The sequence below is a fragment of the Callorhinus ursinus genome, unplaced genomic scaffold (assembly GCF_003265705.2).
Source record: "Callorhinus ursinus isolate GAN/ISIS: 27379988/994484 unplaced genomic scaffold, GSC_fseal_2.0 scaffold20, whole genome shotgun sequence".
Lineage (NCBI taxonomy): Eukaryota > Metazoa > Chordata > Mammalia > Carnivora > Otariidae > Callorhinus > Callorhinus ursinus.
In genome coordinates, this window is record NW_027397082.1 from 17,389,674 (window position 1) to 17,409,788 (window position 20,115).

General features: G+C 40.3%; 1 protein-coding gene across 4 annotated transcripts in view; it reads left to right on the top strand.

Moving 5' to 3' along the window:
* NT5C2 (5'-nucleotidase, cytosolic II) overlaps window positions 1–20,115 on the top strand; it is a 138,594-nt gene that overhangs the window by 46,343 nt on the left and 72,136 nt on the right. For 2 of the 4 annotated variants that reach the window (XM_025880425.2, XM_025880426.2), the window contains exons 1-2: window positions 248–325; window positions 14,604–14,728. In XM_025880425.2, coding sequence (XP_025736210.1) covers window positions 14,628–14,728 — 101 coding nt within the window. In that variant the 5' untranslated portion in view covers window positions 248–325; window positions 14,604–14,627. Of the gene's footprint in view, window positions 1–247; window positions 326–14,603; window positions 14,729–20,115 lie in introns of those variants that run through there. The other 2 variants (XM_073904249.1, XM_073904251.1) reach the window with 1 other exon arrangement.

Genomic DNA, 20,115 nt, shown 5'->3' on the forward strand with positions numbered 1-20,115 from the left:
AGGGATGGAGACCTAAAAGCCATGTAAGGGTTGTCAACGTGCCTTATAGAGCCTTACAGCTCGTCTACAACTGCTGTTGTTTTGTGGATCCCGAGAACCCGAGCTAGGGCACGAGGCGCACGACCGCATCGGGGCTCCTCTCAGGCTGTGCTGCTAGGGAGCGTCGCCGCGGCCAGGTTCTGCGGCGGAGCTGGAGAAAGAACAGCACGCCGGTCCCTGGCCGGGCGCGAGCCGGGGGCGGTGCCGGGGCGGCGGGGGCGGGGAAGGAGCGCGCCGAGGCGGCTGCGGCAGTTGCGCGCTGGGATTGCTGCCGTGCGGCCGGCTGGTGAGTGCGTCGGGAGTCGCGGGAGTCGCGGGAGGGTGGGGAGGGAGCGGGCGAGGGAGAGAGCAAGCAAGCAAGCGCGGGAGGGTGCGCGGCGGAGCGCACGACTTGGGACCGGGGTTCGCCGCCAGCCCCTGTCCCGGCCCCACTAGGGCCGCTGCGCCCCTCCGGCCCCCCTCCTCCATCCCAGCACCCGCCTGCGCGCCCGCGGAGTCGGCGCCCACGGACTAGGCGCCCGCGGACCCACACGGCGCACCCCCACATCCCCAGCTGGGCCCCGCCGGCCCCCGTCTCAGAGCGGCCCCTACCTCCGCGCCGCGGCGACGCCCCCAGCCCCGCGTCACGCTCGCGCCATTGTTTCCCTGCCGTCGGCTTGCGGGGACCCGCCTGACCCTCGGAGCGCGGCCCGTCGTCTCCTCAGAGCCAACCTCGCCATGTCTTATACCCCACCCACCCCCCGCTTTTCTCACGCCGGTGGCAGCCCCCATCCCGCCTCAGGCGGACCCTTCTCTACTCAGGTCTGCTTATTTTTTCCGGCCGACGCCGGCTTCCTCCCGTCGGCACCGGAGGCCAGCCTTTCCGCCCCTCTTCAAGGGCCTCACCCGGAGCCTCCGCGTTCCGGGTGGCCCCCAAGGAACTAGCGGACCGCAGTAGTAGGAGGAGAGGTTGACAGCGTTTTCGCCAGAGTCGCAGGAAATTGCCAGCTTGATAGCCCACATGCCAGTTACGTCGTTTGCAACACTTCCTGGAAAGCTCACATCGAATCGCAAGCCGCCACAAAAACCGTGTTCGTTATTTCCAAACGGCTCCCAAGTCAGGCGTCAGCTGTCTGGTGGCGGCCCCTTCCTTTATTTTCTGGGGACCCCTGAAGCTGGTGAAAGCCGAGGGGTAGATGCAGATCTGAGGCCTGAACCATTAGTTGTAAGCATAATGTTTGGAGGTTTTGACGCCAGTAGTCCTCAGCTTTTAAAAGCAGTGGGTAGAGCTTGGTGTCATTTATGTTTTCCCCTGCTGTAGGCTTTAGGGCCATTATGTTTGAGGGATGTATTGTAAAGTACAGTGCTCTGCAGTGACTAGTCACCTTTATAGGGTTGTGTGCGTGCATGCGCCCCTGCGTGTCCGGTTGCAGACAGGTTCTTGATTGAACTACTTGTTTTGTAGTGTCTGCACACTGTTCATTTTGCCTCTTAAGATAGCGGATGCAAATTCTAACTGTAACCTGAAATGAAGAATGTTGAAACAGTACCATTTACCATGGAAGCTTAATGTGATTGAGGTCTTTTTAGATATTTACCACGACACTTTTTTTTCTTAATTTTATTTTAGTAGGCTTCACGCCCAACGTGGGGCTCCAACTCACAACCCTGAAATCAAGAGTCGCATGCTCTACCACTGAGCCATTTAGGAACCCCTACTGGGACACTTTTAAACAGTGGTTAGAATTTATCCACATGAAGACGTTCAGGCCTGTAGAAGTTAAGTTCAGTAAGACGGAGCTAGTTAGTAATTAACGAACTCTACATGATGGGCTGATGCTAGCGCACACAGACTTTATTTCTGAAATGCATTTCTTTTGCAATATATGCCACTACAATTTCAGCTCTTACATAGGTTGTTGCTGCATTTACTCTCATTAACCTAGAATTTAGATTTTAGAATTTAGTAATTAGTGTAAAATGAGAGGGTTGAAGGAGATGTTCTGCAAGGTTTCTTTCAGTTTTTTTTTTTTTTTTTTTGAAGATTCTATTTATTTGTCAGCACACAAGCAGGGGGAGCAGCAGGCAGAGCGAGAAGTAGGCTCCCCGCTGAGCAAGAAGCCCGATGGAGGGAGGGCTCTGGAGGGAGGGCTCGATCCCAGGACTCTGGAATCGTGATCTGAGCCGAAGGCAGACGTTTAAGGGACTAAGCCACCCAGGCGCCGGGGTTTCTTTCAGTTCTAAGATGAGGTTCCATTCTATGAAAATTTACAATTAGCTACAAGTTTCCAAAAGTTTATAGTTGTAGGAAGATTTATATAGAGAGATATTTACTAATGGTATCTGCAAGCCTTACTGCTGACACCAGGTGTATCTTCCTGAAGAAAGCCAAATTACAGTGGAATGTTAAGAGGAGGGATGTTCATTTATCTGTCTCTAGGCTGTTTTTGCTGTTTTATGGGAGAAAGAAAGCACTTAAGACTTTTTTTTTATACATCTTTTCATTGCTTAGCTCTCTTAACAAAAAGCTTAATTCAATGAAATAGCAAAAGAAGAAACAAACCCCAACTTTATCATACTGTTTATGAGTATGTTCTTTTCCAGTTCCTATTTAAACATAGTTTTTATGTAGTTTTTTTCTTTTTTCTTTTTTTTTAAGATTTTGTTTGACAGAGAGAGACACAGAGAGGGAACACAAGCAGGGGAAGTGGGAGAGGGAGAAGCAGGCTTCCCGCGGAGCAGGGAGCCCAATGCGGGGCTCGATGCAGGACTCGATGCGGGGCTTGATCCCAGGACCCTGGGATCATGACCTGAGCCGAAGGCAGACGCTTAACGACTCAGCCACTCAGGCGCCCCAGTTTTTATGTAGTTTCAATTGCTATGTACATATTTTAAATTTTCATTTACCCATTTTCTGGGATGTCCATGTATCTGAAGAATTCATCTACTTTTTATTTGTAGAGGCTTTGTAACATGCTTTAAGACCCACTAGTCAACAATGCCTGGCATACAGGCTCTCAGTAAATTTTTGTTGAAGGAAATAGTATTTTGCGCCACTTAAACAACATCTCTAAACACAAAATGTTAAATATCACAGGGCATATGTTCAGTGACATTTGAGCAATAAAGGCAGTCAATACTTTGAGCCAGGAGATAGCATCACATATGTTTGAGGGTGTGGTTTTTGGAGTCTGGGTTTGAGACCTAACTTGCAACTTACCATTCATGCAACCTTGGAGAACGTGGAGGGCCTCACTTGGTTTCTCTCACCACAAAAAAGGGGAAAATAGAACAAATTTCACAGGGTTGTGTGGATTAAATGGGATAATTCCGTTGAAGCAATATTGGCATATATTAAATTCTCTATAAATGTTAACTCTTACTGTTTTTTGCTCAAAGTGGGGACATTACTGCATGTTGGTGGGATCGAAAAACATAAGAGATGGTGACATGAGAGTAAGATGAAAAAGTATATATATTGAGGGTTTAATGAATAGGTTGCTCTCACTAAAAGTATGTGGTAGAGTAATAGTTTGAGATAAAGCTAGAGAGAATTTCTGGTAAGCTGTTTACAAGATAGGCTATGTGGATTTCTTGAAGATGGAGCACAGTTAATGAAATAAGATAATCTTTTTTTTAAAGGTTTTATTTATTTGAGAGAGATAGCAAGAGAGAGCACGAACGAGAGTTGGGGAGAGGGAAAAGCACGCTCCCCACTGAGCAGGGAGCCTGACATAGGGCTCTATCCGAGGACCCCAAGATCATCATCCTGAGTTGAAGGCAGATGCTTAACCCACTGAGCCACCCAGGTGCCCCAGATAACTTTTTTTAATGAATGGTTGGTGTTTGTTTTGTTTTTTAGGTTCAGACCTAAAAAAGTTCTTTGCTTTAAAGATTTATTTATTTTAGAAAAATGTGTGAGTGGGGGGAGGGGCAGAGGGAGAGAGTGAGAGAAAATCTTGAGCAGACTCCCTGCTAAGTGGGTAGCCCAACGCACGGCTCCATCTCATGACCCTGACATCATGACCTGAAACCAGGAGTCAGACGCCCAATGGACTGAGCCACCCAGATGCCCCCAAAAGTTCTTTAAGGAAGTTGATTGCAAATTGCTATGGATTACTAAATTTCTTGTGATTTGACACAGTAAATCTTCTATGACTTTTTATTTGAAATTTGATTGTGTTCTATGATTGGTTACCAGAGTTTGCAGTGGCTGTTTGTTCATTTTTTTTTCAAGGTTCTATTTATTTATTAGAGAGACTGTGTGCATGCACGCAAAAGCAGGGGGGAGGGGCAGAGGGAGAAGCAGACTCCCCGCTGAACAGGGAGCCTGATGTGGGCCTCGATCCTGGGACCCTGGGATCATGACCTGAGCCAAAGGCAGACGCTTAACTCACAGAGCCATCCAGGCGTCTCTGGTTCTTTCTTAAATGGAAAACAAGTTTAGCAACAAGACAATAGAAACCAATAAAAACAGCAAAATTGCCAGCAGAGCAGCAAAACTGCCCTCTTTTTAGGTGGAATACAGAATCAGAAGGATTAAATTGACTTGGAGAGTGTTGAACTATTTGTTCCTACCTTTTGTGTGTGTGTGTGTGTGTGTGTGTGTGTGTGTGTGTGTGTGTGTTTATAAAGTAGGCTCCACACCCAGCTTGGAGCCCAACGTGGGGCTTGAACTCAAAACCCTGAGATCAAGACTTGAGCCGAGATCAAGGGTCAGACACTTAACCGACTGAGCCACCCAGGTGCCCCTAGTACATACACTCTTATTAGTACATTATACATATGATTTTGCAATATTTTTTTTTGTTGAACATTTTTTAAAAGATTTTGTTTATTAGAGAGCGAGCGAGCAAGAGAGAGCATGGGGGAGGAGGACCAGAGGGAGAGGCAGACTCCTGAGGAGCCCAACACAGGGCTTAATCCTAGGACCCTGAGATCATGACCTGAGCCGAAGGCAGGTGCTTAACTGACTGAGTCACCCAGGCGCCCCTACAGTTTTTTTTAAAGATTTATTTATTTGAGAGAGTGTGAGTGTGGGGGGGGGAGGGGCAGAGGGCGAGAGAATCCTCAAGCACATTCCCTGCTGAGTGCGAAGCCCAACTCAGGGCTCAATCCCAGGACCCTGAGATCATGACCTGAGCCGAAATAGAGTCAGGTGTTTAACTGACTGAGCTACCTAGGCACGCCAACATCGTTTATAGTATGTGTCCATGTTGATAGATAAGTCTTTAATTCATTCATTTTAATTGCTCTAGTATTGCATTATATGAATAAACCAGTTTGCTTATGGATTTTTCGCTGTTTCTGATTTTTTTGCTATTGAAACAAACATTCTTGGATTGTCATGTTGTTTACATGTGTGAGAGAATTCTTAGTTTAGGAAAATCTTAGATTGTAGAGTATGAAGATCTTCCACCTCTATTAGATAATGCCAAATTATTTTCCAAAATACTAATTAAGCAGGTTGGTGAGTGTTCCTATTTTGCAATATCCTTACAAACACTAATATTGTCTAGACTTCTAAATTTTAAAACAAAATCAAATTTCATTTTAATTTGCTTTTCCCTGATCATAAGTGAGGTTGAGCTTCTTCGTTTATTATTAGATTTCCTTTTCTGTAAATTGCTGTTTATAGACTTTTGTTGGCTTGTTTGCTTTTCCATTATTAGTACATAGCTCTCTTTATTTACTAATCCTCTCATTTATGGTGTAGCAAATATCTTCTCAGTGTTTAGTCTCTCATTGTGCAGAAGTTTTACATTTTTATTTCAACTATTTGCAAAATTTCAATACAAAAAAGTGCAATAATAGTTCAATGAATTTACCTTTCATCTGGATTCACCAGTTAACATTGCTACATTTATCTTTCATTTATACATTTTTTTCCTGCACCATTTAAAAGTTGCAGACATCATGACACTTCATTCCTCAAAAGATCTACTTGAATATCCTAAAAACAAAGATGTCCTACAAAACTACATGTTTAACATGGAGGTAACATTGTTATCTAATATCTGGTGCATATTAAAAGTTTCACATTTGCCCCCAATAATGACCTTTTTTTTTTTTTTTTTTTTTTTTAGGTAGGCTAGAGGAGGAGCTCAGTGCAGGGCTTGAACTGACCACCCTGAGATCACAAGTCAGACGCTTAACTGACTGAGCCACCCAGCTCCCCCACACCCCCCCGGGATGAACTTTATAGTTATTCTCCAATCTAACCCTTGGTCCTGGATTTAGTCAAAGATCATGAATTGCATTTAGTTGCCATGTCCCTGTAATTACTTTTGATCCGCAGCAGGTCCAGCTTTTTGTTTGGTTTTATAATACTATATATTTGAGGAGCCCAGGGTAGTTGTTTTGTGGAACAAAACTGTAATAAAAGTTACACGAATGTAGTCTCTTTGAAATTATCTTGTACTGTCCTCACCCTTCTTGTGATGACATGAGATGATAAAAATGTCTACGTGATGAGATGAAGTGAAGTGAATGACATAGGCATTGTGACTTTTGACCTTCTGACTGTATGGCAGAAGGAGGATCATCTGCTTCTGGGGACTGCAGTTGACCATGGGTAACTGAAACCATGGGAAGGGAAACCATGGATTGGGCGGGGGTGGGGGTGGGTTACTGTTCTACATTGTGCAGAGGCTGCAAGTGTTAAACATTGTAGGCTCTAACATTATAAATAATAATTTATTAAGTATTGTGTATCAGCCATTGTTCTTAGCACCTTGCACTTATCAATGTACTGAATCCTTTTCCAACTCTGACCATTTTGGAGTGAAGAAACTGAAGTTAGTGTGTAATTTGCTCAGTCATAGAGCTAATTAGTGTTGGAGCCAGGTTTTGAACCTAGGCAGTGTGGCTCTAGAATCTACGCTCTTCATCACAAGTATAATTCTATGACCTTGGTCAAATTATTTAACTTCAATACGCTGTTTTCTTCTTTGTATGATAAGGATAGTAGCACCTAACTCACATGGTCGTGAGAAGTTGGATAAAATCCGTATAGTGCTTAAAATAATATATGAAAAAGGTGAACACTTAGTAAATGTTAACTGTTAAATTAGCGTTATTAAGGCATTGAACATACACATCTCTGAATTTTTATCAAATAAGCAGACTAATCCATAAACGTGAATTTATAAACCAAAAAGTGGAAATACTGTGATTATTTCTGACTTTCTGTTTTTATTATTATTATTATTATTTTTTTATTTTGTGAGAGGAAAGATAATAGGTAAAACAAAGTTGAATGGTGAGCCAGGAACTCATCAGTAAAAGAATTAGTTCATTTTGAAATCAGATTTTTTTACCTCATTTTTGAAAGAATATTCAAGAATCATTCCTGAAGGTGCAAAGTATTTTATATTGGCTGATTGTAAAAACTGTTAGGCTTTATTACCTGTATGTTTTTGAAAGACCATAGTTAATTATAGCAATATTTTAAAGAAATAGATGGCATACTACATATCCTCAAGCCCATTCATTTAAAATGTTTTCTTTACATACTTGTTCTTTGTGTCAATGACCATGTTATTGTTGAAGGTCTTGTGTTACTCAAAACATTCAGTTAGAAGCAACCTTCATATGCGGATGTAGAACAAATACATAGCATTCTGTGTGATAGGGCTGAGGTAACAATTCTAGGAGTAGCAGCAGTAGAATGTTGAGAACATAACAGAATTCAGGTCTCTTTTGTGTATGTTTAGGAACTTTAGGAACGTATGAAATTTATATTTTCCAGTTAGTTTCTGACTAGAGATTGGAGCATGTTATTGCTTGAAGAAAAACAAATTGTCAAGGCAACAGGTACTGCATTTCTCACTTGACAAGATTGTTTCTCAGTTTTGTTATTTTCCATCAGAGAACAAGGAACCTTTTGTTCCAAGACCTGATGTCGAAATGTTAGCAAAATATTACGTTAATCAAGCCAAGAATCTTGTGTTTCTGAACCAAAAGTAAGATTTCACAAAGACTCATTTAGAGCATTAAAAGGAATTTGTGCAATATTCTTGCATTTTCAGGCTTACACAAGAATTAGCTTCTAAAAAGCAAAGACCTCCAAGTGTAGAGGTTTAGGAGTTCCATTTGTTTGTGCCTGTCTGTATCAAGTCTATTGTTAAAGGGACTGGGGTTACGGCAGCAAACAAAATAAAGTCTCACCCTTATGAAGCTTATGTTTTAGAGAAAGGGTCTGACTCTGTCAAAATATATCATGTCTGGAAGTGTTAATGTGCAAAAAAAAGAAAAATAAAGCAGGGTAAGAGGATAGCAAATACTATGTGTGGATAGGTAAGTGTGAGTTTATTAGTTGGAATTTGTTAGCTGTCTGTATTACTTGGTTTGGAAAGTATGAATGTTGGCCTTTTACAGGAATGTATATAGTCCAACTCAGGGCAAATGATAGAACTGTGAATGAAACTAAAGGGATGAAAAATGAACAAAAAACTGTCATGAACTATTCAAAAGACAAGAGGGTAATGAAACATTTAACACAGTTTACATACAACAGTTTTAAGGAGTCTCCCTTTGGGGAAAAATTGACTCCTACATCTTAAAATACTTTATGTGATTATTTTCTTCCATGTATTACTTTTTTGATTAGAACAAAAGTTACAGGGGCGCCTGGGTGGCTCAGTCGTTAAGCGTCTGCCTTCGGCTCGGGTCGTGATCCTAGGATCCTGGGATCGAGTGGCATGTCAGGCTCCCTGCTCCGCGGGAAGCCTGCTTCTCCCTCTCCTACTCCCCCTGCTTGTGTTCCCTCTCTCGTTGTGTCTCTCTCTGTCAAATAAATAAATAAAATCTTTAAAAAAAAAAAAAGGAACAAAAGTTACGGAAATACTTTCAAAGCTATAGTTTGTTTCAAAGCGCTGTTCTTTGAATTAGAGATGACACTATTGTCGGGAAGCAAGAATTTTCTCTGTCCTTCAAAGTCCTAGCTGGACTAAGAATCATATTGACATGAGACAGATTAACAGGAGAAAATAAAATTTAATAGCATACATAGGGGGAATCTGTACAGACATGGAAATTCCAGAGACAGGCAACATGATGCTTGTGTGAGCTGAGGAGAGGGGTAGGGGTCTGAGGATACAAAGGGCAGACAGACCATTAGCAGGAAGGTGAGAGGAAATGGATGGAAAACAAAGATTGCCTTATGTAGGTAAGTGTCTTAGGTAGGGGAATCTCTGTTAATAGCTCTCTTCTTGGTACAAGCAGGCAGATGAGGGGGAGGTAAAGAGCTTTTCCTCAATCTGCTGGGTTTTAACTGCTTTTAACTCAAAATAATGTTCATGCCAAAGTGACCATCTTGGGGCAGCCATCCCTTGGCCCCTGTGCTATTAACTACAGATACTATGATTTAGATTTTCAGCAGTATTGTTAGATGAATTAATTTAAACCTGGATCTGACTTGTTTTCTAGGGAATGTATTTGTAAGTTAGTTTGTGGTCATGTTACAGAGGGGACCCTAAGCCACACATACTGTTAAAAATAACTGACCACTATACTTTCTTGGGTTTACTTGCTCATTGGTCAAGGAATAGGGTTATCAAGGGCTATGTGTAGAATGTGCCTACTTCCCAAACAGATGCCCACAGTGTATACTTATCAAGGGTTATAGTAGGGAAGAAACCTCTCCCTTACTGTCAGCACCAGCTGGTAAAGTTGACTGTACGTATGTGCATTTTCCTTTTGGTAGAAATGGTCCACAGCACTAACTGGTAAGGCTTATTGTATAGTCAGTATTATCAGTATTTTTCTGGTTCAACATACCTTATAGTTCATATATAACCTGTGTTAATTATGTAGATTGTGCATTTAAAACTGTTACCAAGTTGTTAGAACATAAGAGCGGAAACAAGGTCATATGAATTATTTTGTAAGTATCCTTTGTATCACAACAAAGGAAATTTTTTTTTTTTTTTTAATTATTTGAAAGAGAGCGAGAGAGTGCTCTCAGGCGAGGGGAGGGGCAGTGGGAGAGGAAAAAGCAGACTCCTGCTGAGCAGGGAGCTCCATGCCAGGGCTCTATCCCAGGACCCTGGAATCATGACCTGAGCCAAAGGCAAACACTTAAGTAACTGAGCCACCCAGGCGCCTGGAAATGTTTTTAAAAAGTCAGCTATAATAAAGTAATTTTATTACTTTACACACGTGTGCACACACATACACAAACACAATGTGCTTACGTAGTTCAGTACTAGGCCCTACAAATGGAGGATGTAGCTTTAACTTTTCTTTTTCTGTAAACTAGTTTAATATGTGTAATATGCAACTAAAGTTGCATTTATGAAGATTAAAATAAATTTCAAACTGGTGAGAAAATTTGAAGAAACCATTCAAGATTATCCTTATCATTCAAGTTTCAGAGCAGTGTTAGAATGGTTGATTATAAAACTTAGCAATGTCAGGTTTTATATTTCAAACAGAATAAATTCCAGTGAAATTTATTTTTTTAATTTTTATTTTTTAAAAGATTTTATTTATGTATTTGACAGAGAGAGAGACACAGTGAGAGAGGGAACACCAGCAGGGGGAGTGGGAGAGGGAGAAGCCCGCCTCCCGCGGGAGCCCGATGCGGGTTCGATCCCAGGACCCTGGGATCATGACCTGAGCCGAAGGCAGATGCCCATTGACTGAGCCACCCAGGCACCCCTCCAGTGAAGTTTAGTAAAACGCTCAGAGCTCATATTTACGTACTGTTATCATTACCCTATTACCTATATTGACATACTTATTCCATTGAGAAATGAATATTTGATTCAATATGCAGTATAAAACACTTTGCCAGATAGACTTGTGCTACATAATGTGTTTAAATGCTACTCCTTATTTTTTTTTTTAAGGTTTTATTTGAGAGAGAGCATGCGAGAGAGAGCATGAGTGGGGGGAGGGGCAGATGGGGGGGAGAAGCACACTCCCTGCTGAGCAGGGAGCCCAAAGCGGGGCTTAATCCCAGGACTCTGGGATCATGACCTGAGCCATAGGCAGATGCTTAGCTGACTGAGCCACCCAGGTGCTCCTTAAGTGCTGCTCCTTTCTAAGTGAATTAGTGATGTGACCTGAAACTTAAAATGGTTTTGCTAACCAGGTTTATCCTGTAGTTTCCGTTACTCTGTGCTTCCTGTTTTTAGCAGTTGCCTGGAGCTGTTGGGGCAACTGGTTTCCCTTTCTGGGCGGGGAGGGTGACATTAGTGGTGAAAGGAACGGGATATGTTTTGCCTATGAAATATTTTTAAAGCGTGAAACTACAGTATTTCAAATGCTTGAAAGTTCATTTCACTTGTTACTCTTCAGGCTGTATATTTTATGTTGAAACAAAGATTTTTCTTTTTTTTTTTTTTAAGATTTTATTTATTTGTTCATGAAAGACAGAGAGAGAGAGAGAGAGAGAGAGAGAGAGGCAGGGAGCCCGACGCGGGACTAGATCCCAGGACCCTGGGATCATGACCTGAGCCGAAGGCAGACACCTAACCATGTGAGCCACCCAGGCGCCCTAAACAAAGATTTTTCTAACTGTACCATATTGTTTGAAAGAAATTAAAATTTGAGCTTTTTATTCAGTATTAGTAATTGCTGTACCTTACTGAAAGAAACTACTCTTAAGCTTGACACTAAACAGGTGACAAATGAAATATTTACCTACTTAATAGAAATCTGTCTCTTTTTTTTTGGCCAGATGATAAAGCATCTACATCTTTACGTTTTGGGTTTTTCTTTTTTTTTTTAGAGTTTACTTATTTTTTTTTAATTTATTGACAGAGACAGCGAGAGAGGGAACATAAGCTGGGGGAGTGGGAAAGGGAGAGGCAGGCTCGCTGCGGAGCAGGGAGCCCAATGCAGGGCTAGATCCCAGGACCCTGGGATCATGACCTGAGCCAAAAGCAGACGCTTAACGACTGAGCCACCCAGGTGCCCCATCTTTACTTTTAATATTACTATGAAAAATAGTTAAGCATTAGATAGATTGATTCTGTGGATAGAGTTCAAAATCTGTCATATAATGTTAAGATGTGTTAGATAAGATCATAGTACAATTGTCATGAGGAATTGTTTGAAGATGATGATTTAAGAAAATCTTACCCCCTTACTTTCACATAACTGTATAGACTTCATGGCAGGTTTTATCCCGTATTAGTGATAATCTATTTATGTTTACATTTTAGATTTTTTTAAAGATTTTATTTATTTATTAGAGTGTGTGCACCCAAGCAGAGGGAGGGGCAGAGGTAAAGGGAGAAGCAGACTCCCCATTGAGCAGGGAAGCCCGACGTGGGGCTCAATCCCAGGACCCTGAGATCATGACCTGAGCTAAAGGCAGAGGCTTAACAGACTGAGCCACCTAGGCGCCCCTAAAGTTTTATGTTACCTTTGCTGAGAGTGTATAACTTGAATTTTTAAAATAAAATATATTTTGTTTAGTCCACGAATGACCTAAGAAACTGCTTTGAATTTTTCCTACAAATAATTTGAAGAAAGTAATAAAAAAGTTAAAATACATGGGGGAAATCTTTCTTAGTGTAATTACTACCTCTAATTTTTAAGGAAAGAAAAAAAAAGCCTGATTTTTAAAAAAGTTTCACTGAGGTATAAATACATACAAGAGGGGTGCCTGGGTGGCTCAGATGGCTGGGCATCTGCCATTGGCTCTAGTCAAGTCCCATTGTCCTGAGATTGAGTCCCGCATCTGGTTCCTGGCTCAGCGGGGAGTCTGCTTCTCCCTCTCCCTTTGCCTCTCCCCGTGCTCATGTTCTCTCTGTATCTCTCTGTCTCAAATAAATAAATAGAATCCTTAAAAAAAATTGTTAAAAAAATAAATACATACGATAAACTACACAAATTTATTTATTTATTTATTTTAAAGATTTTTATTTGAGAGAGAGAAAGAGAGAGAGAGAGAGCACATGAGAGTGGGGAGGGTCAGAGGGAGAAGCAGACTCCCCGCGGAGCAGGGAGCCTGATGCGGGACTCAGTCCTGGGACTCCAGGATCATGAGCTGAGCCGAAGGCAGTCGCTTAACCAACTGAGCCACCCAGGCGCCCTAAACTACGCAAATTTAGAGTGTACAATAAGTTTTGACATGTATACACTCGTGAAACAGTCACCATAATTAAGATACTGAACATATCCCTGCCAAAAGTTTCCCTGGGTCCCTCTTTGCCTTACTGCTTACCCCTAGGCAACCACTGATCTTATTTCTGTCACTATAGATTAGTTTGCCCTCTCTAGCATTTTATGTAAACAAGATCATAGAGTATGCCGTCTTGTTTGTCTGCTTTCACTCAGCATAATTTTGAGATTTATTCATGTTATCAGTAGTTCCTTACTCTTTATTGCAAAGTAGTGTTCCATTGTATGGATGTACTACAATTTACCCATTCACCTGTTCATAGACATTTGGGTTGTTTTTAGTTTATGGCTATTACAAACAAAGCTGCTATGAATATTTGTTTATAAGTCTTTACGTGAATATATGCTTTCATTTCTCTTGGATAATTACTTAGGAGTAGAAGGGTTGGGACATAAAGTAGATACGGGTTTAACTTTTAAAGAAATAGACTTCCAATGATTAACATAACAATAAAAAAATAAAAAAAAAAAGAAATAGACTTCCAAAGTGCTTGTACCATTTTTATAGTCTTACCAGCGGTGTATTAAAGTTCTAGTTGGTCTATTTCTTCACCAAGTTTGTCATGGTCAGTCTTTTTAAAATTTTAAACATTCTAGGGGATGCCTGGATGGCTCAGTCATTAAACGTCTGCCTTCGGCTCAGGTCATGGTCCCGGGGTCCTGGGGTCAAACCCCGTATCTGGCTCCCTGCTCGACGGGAAGCCTGCTTCTCCCTCTCCCACTCCCCCTGCTTGTGTTCCCTCTCTCGCTGTCTCTCTCTGTCAAATAAATAAATAAATTAAAATAAAATAATCTTAAAATTTTAAACATTCTAACAAGCATGTAGTGGAATAATTTTTTTAATATTTATAAAGATTTTATTTATTTGAGCACAAGTAGGGGGAGCTGCAGGCGGAGGGAGAAGCAGACTCCGCACTGAGCAGGGAGCCTGATGTGGGGCTCAATCCCAGGGCCCTGGGATCATGACCTTGAGCAAAGGCAGTTGCTTAACAACTGAGCCACCCAGGCGCCCCCATTTAGTAGAATCTTATTGTGGTGGTAATTTGCATTTCTCTGACGATAAATGATGTTGAGCATCATTTCATGTACTTATTTGCCATCTGTATATCTTTATTGATGAAACATCAGTTCAAATCTTTTGCATATATATATATATCTATAGATATATATATATATATTTTTTTTTTTTGAGAGAGTGTTCAAGTGTGAGAGGGTAGGTGCTGAGGGAGGAGAGAGAGAATCTTAAGCAGGCTCCTTGCTTAGCACAGAGCCTGATACAGGGCTCGATCTCACGACCCCGAGATCATGACCTGAGCTGAAATTAAGAGTCAGACACTTAACCAACTGAGCCACCTGGTGCCCCTAGAGTTTTTCTAATTAAAAAAAAAAATCATAACAGTAAATAGATACTAACATTAAGCCACTACATTACTGATTTTCTTTTCTAGAATTCAGCATACAATTGAAATAAAATGACAACCTCCTGGAGTGATCGGTTACAGAATGCAGCGGATATGCCTGCTAACATGGATAAGCATGCCCTGAAAAAGTATCGGCGAGAAGCCTATCATCGGTAAGTATTTTGTCTATTTAATCCTCAAAACATCTCTATGAAGTGGGCACATATTATCTTCATTTTAAAGATAATGAAATTAATGTGTAGAGAAGTTAGGCAGTGTATAGATCATATAGTTGATTCATGGTTCAGACCTAGTCCAGAGTCTAGACTTTTTTTTTAATATTTATTTATTTAAATAATCTCTACACTCACCGTAGCCTTGAACTCACGACCCTGAGATAAAGAGTTGCACACTCTGCTCTTCCAAATGAGCCAGCCAGGCACCCCCAGAGTCTAGACTTTTAACCACTAGTACACCATACTGCTGCTGCTGCATTTTAAAAGGAAATTTCTTGTTGTTCTTACATCTACGAATAAAAGTCCTTTACTAAAGAAAGTTTTTGGATGCTAGAAAATTGTACCCAGTTAATAGGAATGAAATTCTTTTTTTTTTTTTTAAGAACTTCTTAATTGACATTTGCCACAAACTGATGAACTGATGATGGTTTTTTTGTTGTTTTTTAAAGATTTTGTTTATTTGACAGAGGAGCACAAGTAGGGGGAGCTGCAGAGGGAGAGGGAGAAGCAGACTCCCCGCTGAGCAGGGAGCCTGACGTGGGTCTCCATCCCAGGACCCTGGGATCATGGCCTGAGCCGAAGGCAGATCCTTAACCAACTGAGTGACCCAGGCGCCCCTCGATTATAGTTTTTAAATAGATTTTTTAAATTGTGTCTACTGGCTACTTTATTAGATTAAATGTGGGTAACGCTCAGTAATAGCAGTATTTTCTTATATTAAGACTTTAACATTTTCTCTGAATCATTTTTCCTTTAAAAGTTTAAAATGTGGGCAACCCTCTTCGGTCCCCTCCCTCTTTGGGAGCTTTGTGCCATCACTCTATAACTTTATTATCGCTCAATAAACCTTGGTTTGCTGCCCACCAAAAAAAAAAAAAAAGTTTAAAATGTGGCTCAGTTAAGCGCCCGACTCTTGGTTTTGGCTCAGGTCATGATCTCATGGATGGTGAGGTTGAGCCCCACATAGAGCACCATGCTCAGCAGGGAGTCTGCTTGAAGATTCTCTCTCTCTGCCCCTCCCCCTGCTCACACTCACTCACTCTCTCTCAAATAAATCTTTAAAAAGTTTAAAATGTAAATATTTTGAATTTATTTGTCACTCTTTTTTTTAAGATTTTATTTTTTTGAGAGAGAGAGCACAAGAGGAGGGAGGATCAGAGGGAGAAGCAGACTCCCTGCTGAGCAGGGAGCCCGATGCAGGGCTCAGTCCCAGGACCCCAGGATCATGACCTGAGCCGAAGATAGTCGTTTAACCAGCTGAGCCACTCAGGTGCCCCTATTTGTCACTTTTTTAAAAAGTTTTATTTATTTTTTAGAAAGAGAGTATGAGCCATGGGGGAGGGGCAGGGGGAAGCAGACTCCCCAGTGAGCATCTAAGGCAGATGCTTAACCGACTGAGCCACCCAGGTGCCACTTATTTGTCACTTTAAATAGATTGAATTAAATGGCTGTTTCTGCCTAATCTCTAGTAGCTAAGATATGTGGAAGTAGGTCCTGCATTTAGAAATCACTTGTTTTTAGAAATTAGAGGTTTACGCTTTCCATAAATTAATAGAATAGAAAGACCTGGGCCCTGTTAGAACTATCTCTGCCTCCCATGTTGGGAAAGCAAGGCATAAGTAGAAATGCTGGTGTACTGGTAGTGCTAAAAAGTTGCATGGGAACTCCAGGAATCTATAGCAACTCGTAATTACTCATTTGTTTCTAAGCTAGAGGAAAGAGGAAATATTTGGTATTTTATACTTACTCAATTATTTGTTTGTCTTTATGCTACATACATTTGGCTATGATGTAAGATATTTATCAGTGGAAACAAGGGCCAGAATTATGCAATGAAGAGAGATCATCTAGTACACATCAGGTGTCATAATTGTATTTAATATGTCATAGCCTGAATGCTTCTGACTCATTTAGAATGATATTTCCTGGAAAATTTTAGACTGGCTCTGCACCCTACTTTCTTCATATGGTAGAGTGCAATCTGAAATAGTAGAAATAGTAGGAAAAACACCTTCAGGGATTTAAATTTTTAGATCATTTAAAACTTTTTCTTTTTTCTTATTGTGGTAAAGTATACATAACATAAATTTGTCATCTTAACTGTTTTTAAGTGTATACTTAAGTGGTAGTAAGTATATTCACACTGTTGTGTGCAGCCATCACCAGTATCCATCCCCATAACTTCATTTTTTACAATTGATACTATATATATATATATCTATTAAACAATAAGTCTCCGTTCTCCCCTCCTCCAGCCCCTGCCAACCAACCACCATTATACTGTCTGTCTTTATAATTTTGACTACTCTAAGTACTTCATATGAGTGGAATCATACAGTATTTGTCTTTTTGTGACAACCTTAGCATAATGTTCTCAAGGTTCATCCATGTTGTAGCATATTGCAGAATATCCTTTTAATGTAAAATTTGGGTTCTTGAATTCTTGCAGGTATTTGCTTTTGTTAATTAAAAAAAATTTTTTTTAAAGATTTTATTTATTTATTTGACAGAGAGGCAGCGAGAGAGGGAACACAAGCAGAGGGAGTGGGAGAGGGAGAAGCAGGCCTCCTGTGAGCAGGGAGCCTGATGCGGGGCTCGATCCCATGATCCCTGGGATCATGACCTGAGCCGAAGACAGAGGCTTAACTGACTGAGCCACCCAGTCGCCCCTGTTAGTTAAAAATTTTTAATAGAAACCATTTAAAAGGAAATTATCTTAGTTTTATAGTTAAGTCAATTTGTAGAATATTCTGTTTCTGGGGCTTTTTATTAAGACATTTATTGGAGTTGGTAATTTATCATTGGTTACTATGATGGTCATTTGTCATAAACTACATTGTATGTGATGCTTTAGAATTCCTTTTTAGAAGAAGCTAAATATTTTTAGTTAAGTAAATAAACATCTAACTTCCAGCTTTTTTTCTTGCTAATATTAGTCTTTTAAAAATGATGGTCATGAGTCATTATTAAGAAACTGGTTTTCAGAAGGTATGACTGTTGATCTTTTTCCATTTCCTTATTATGGTTGTTGAGTCTTCTAGGCTGAGGATAATCATCAGGCCAAACCCTTCATTGGAATAGTTTTGCTGTATGGTCAGAAGGTAGGCTGAGCTGCTCGGGTGTTACAGTGGCTTGAAGGAGGCAAATTAGACAATTATCTCCTAAATAGTTTCTTGTTTAACACCAGAATCTGACAGTGATCAAAATAGAGCAGAATTTGTATCTACCATATCCAACAATGGAACAATTAGATTTTCCATCTGCTGTCCATGTTTGTACCCAGGATGCTGAAGTCAGGTATTTGTTTTTTTCCTTTATTTTGATGATTATAGTGTAGAAGAATTTCTGTAAGTGAATTGGTTCTTTCTTTATGAATGCAGCTTATGAATTCAGCAGTGGTTTTTATCATGTTGAACTGAAATTTGTTAAGTAATTGGGCTTGTGAATTTTTAGTTAAGCAGTCTCTTGCCTTATTTTAAAAGACATTGCAATCAATTTGTCTTTGAAGTTCTTTATATATTTACCCCACCCAAAATTTTTAATTGAAATTTACACTTCCAAAGCCATACCAGTGGTTATTTAAACTTGTTGAATAATAGTTTCTTCTCTAATCAAAATTTTAAATTATATATGTTTAAAGTTAATAAAAAGGAATTTGGGTACATATATAAAAGTATTTTGTGGTACCTGTAGCTTGGCACACTGATAGAATTAGAAGTGGTTATGTTTTTTTTTTTAAAGATTTTATTTATTTGAGAGAGAGAGAGAATGAGAGAGAGAGAGCACGAGAGGGAAGAGGGTCAGAGGGAGAAGCAGACTCCCTGCTGAGCAGGGAACCCGATGTGGGACTCGATCCCGGGACTCCAGGATCATGACCTGAGCCGAAGGCAGTCGCTTAACCAACTGAGCCACCCAGGTGCCCGGTTATGTTTTTTTTTTAACTTCAAATAAAAAACAGGTATTAGGTTTTATACAGAGAGAGGCTGCCAATTTGATAAATTTTAATTTCTTTGTCACTTAACCACTTATGGATATCACATGAATGTCATTCAGGTTTTTAGTTGTGTCATTGATTAAGCTGAATTAACCTGTCATTTTAGTTTGGATTCTCGTATTCAAATGGGTAAGTTAAGGGGTGCCTGGGTGGCTCAGTTGGTTAAGCGACTGCCTTCGGCTCAGGTCATGATCCTGGAGTCCCGGGATCGAGTTCTGCATCGGGCTCCCTGTTCAGCAGGGAGTCTGCTTCTCCCTCTGGCCCTCCGCCTTCTCATGCTCTCTCTCTCATTCTCTCTCTCTCAAATAAAATAAAATCTTAAAAAAAAAAACAAAAAATGGGTAAGTTAAGATTTTAGTAGCCATCTTACAAATTCAAAATCACATGGAAAATATAGGTCCTTGGGTATGTCAAGGAGCTGTGTTCCTTAAATAATCTACAGATGGCATATATCTTGTTAGAATAAGAAGAGTGAGGTAGAGTTATCAGAACTCTTAAAACTTTTTTTGCTATTATATCATTCTAATGTTTTGATTAGTATTTCACATTCCTAAGGAATGACAACTGAAGATTCAGGGGCTGGTAGGGTTTTTTTTTTTTTTAGCCTATTTATTTTGCCTAAAACGTTAGATCTATAGAATACTATTCAACAATAAAAAGGATTGAACTATCGATACAACTTTGCTATATCAAGAAAATTATGCTTAGTTAATAAAGCCAATCTCAAAAGGTTACCTAGTATATGATTCCATCTCTATAACATTCTTGAAATGAGAAAATTCTAGAGATTGAGAGCAGAGTAATGGTGGCAAGGGTTTAGGGATTGGGGTGGGTGGAGGGTGGTGGGCATAGCTATAAAACAATGGCACAAGGAATCCTTGTGATTGGAACTGTTTTGTGTCTTGACTCTAGTGATGATTACACAAAGGCTCTACATAGATGAGTGCATGTAAAACTGGGAAATTTGAATAAAGTTGGTGAATTGTGTCAGTATCGATTCCCTGGTTGTGATTATGTACTATATTTATGCAGGATTTTTCATTGGGGGAAACTAGGTGAACAGTAAGGTGGAATCTTTCTGTATTATTTCTTACTACTGATATGAATCTGTAATTATTTCAATATAAAAAGTTAAAAAATTCAGTCACATGCCTTTTTTTTTTTTTACATCATAGGTATTCTTTGTGTCTTCTAGATATAAGTGCTTTTCATAATGCGTGGTGATACAAATTTATGGAATACAAATTCTCTAAACTTTATTGTTCAGAAGAAGATACTGGCTCCTAAAACATTCTCAGTTTGTTTCTCTGCCACCATTCCCTATATGCTT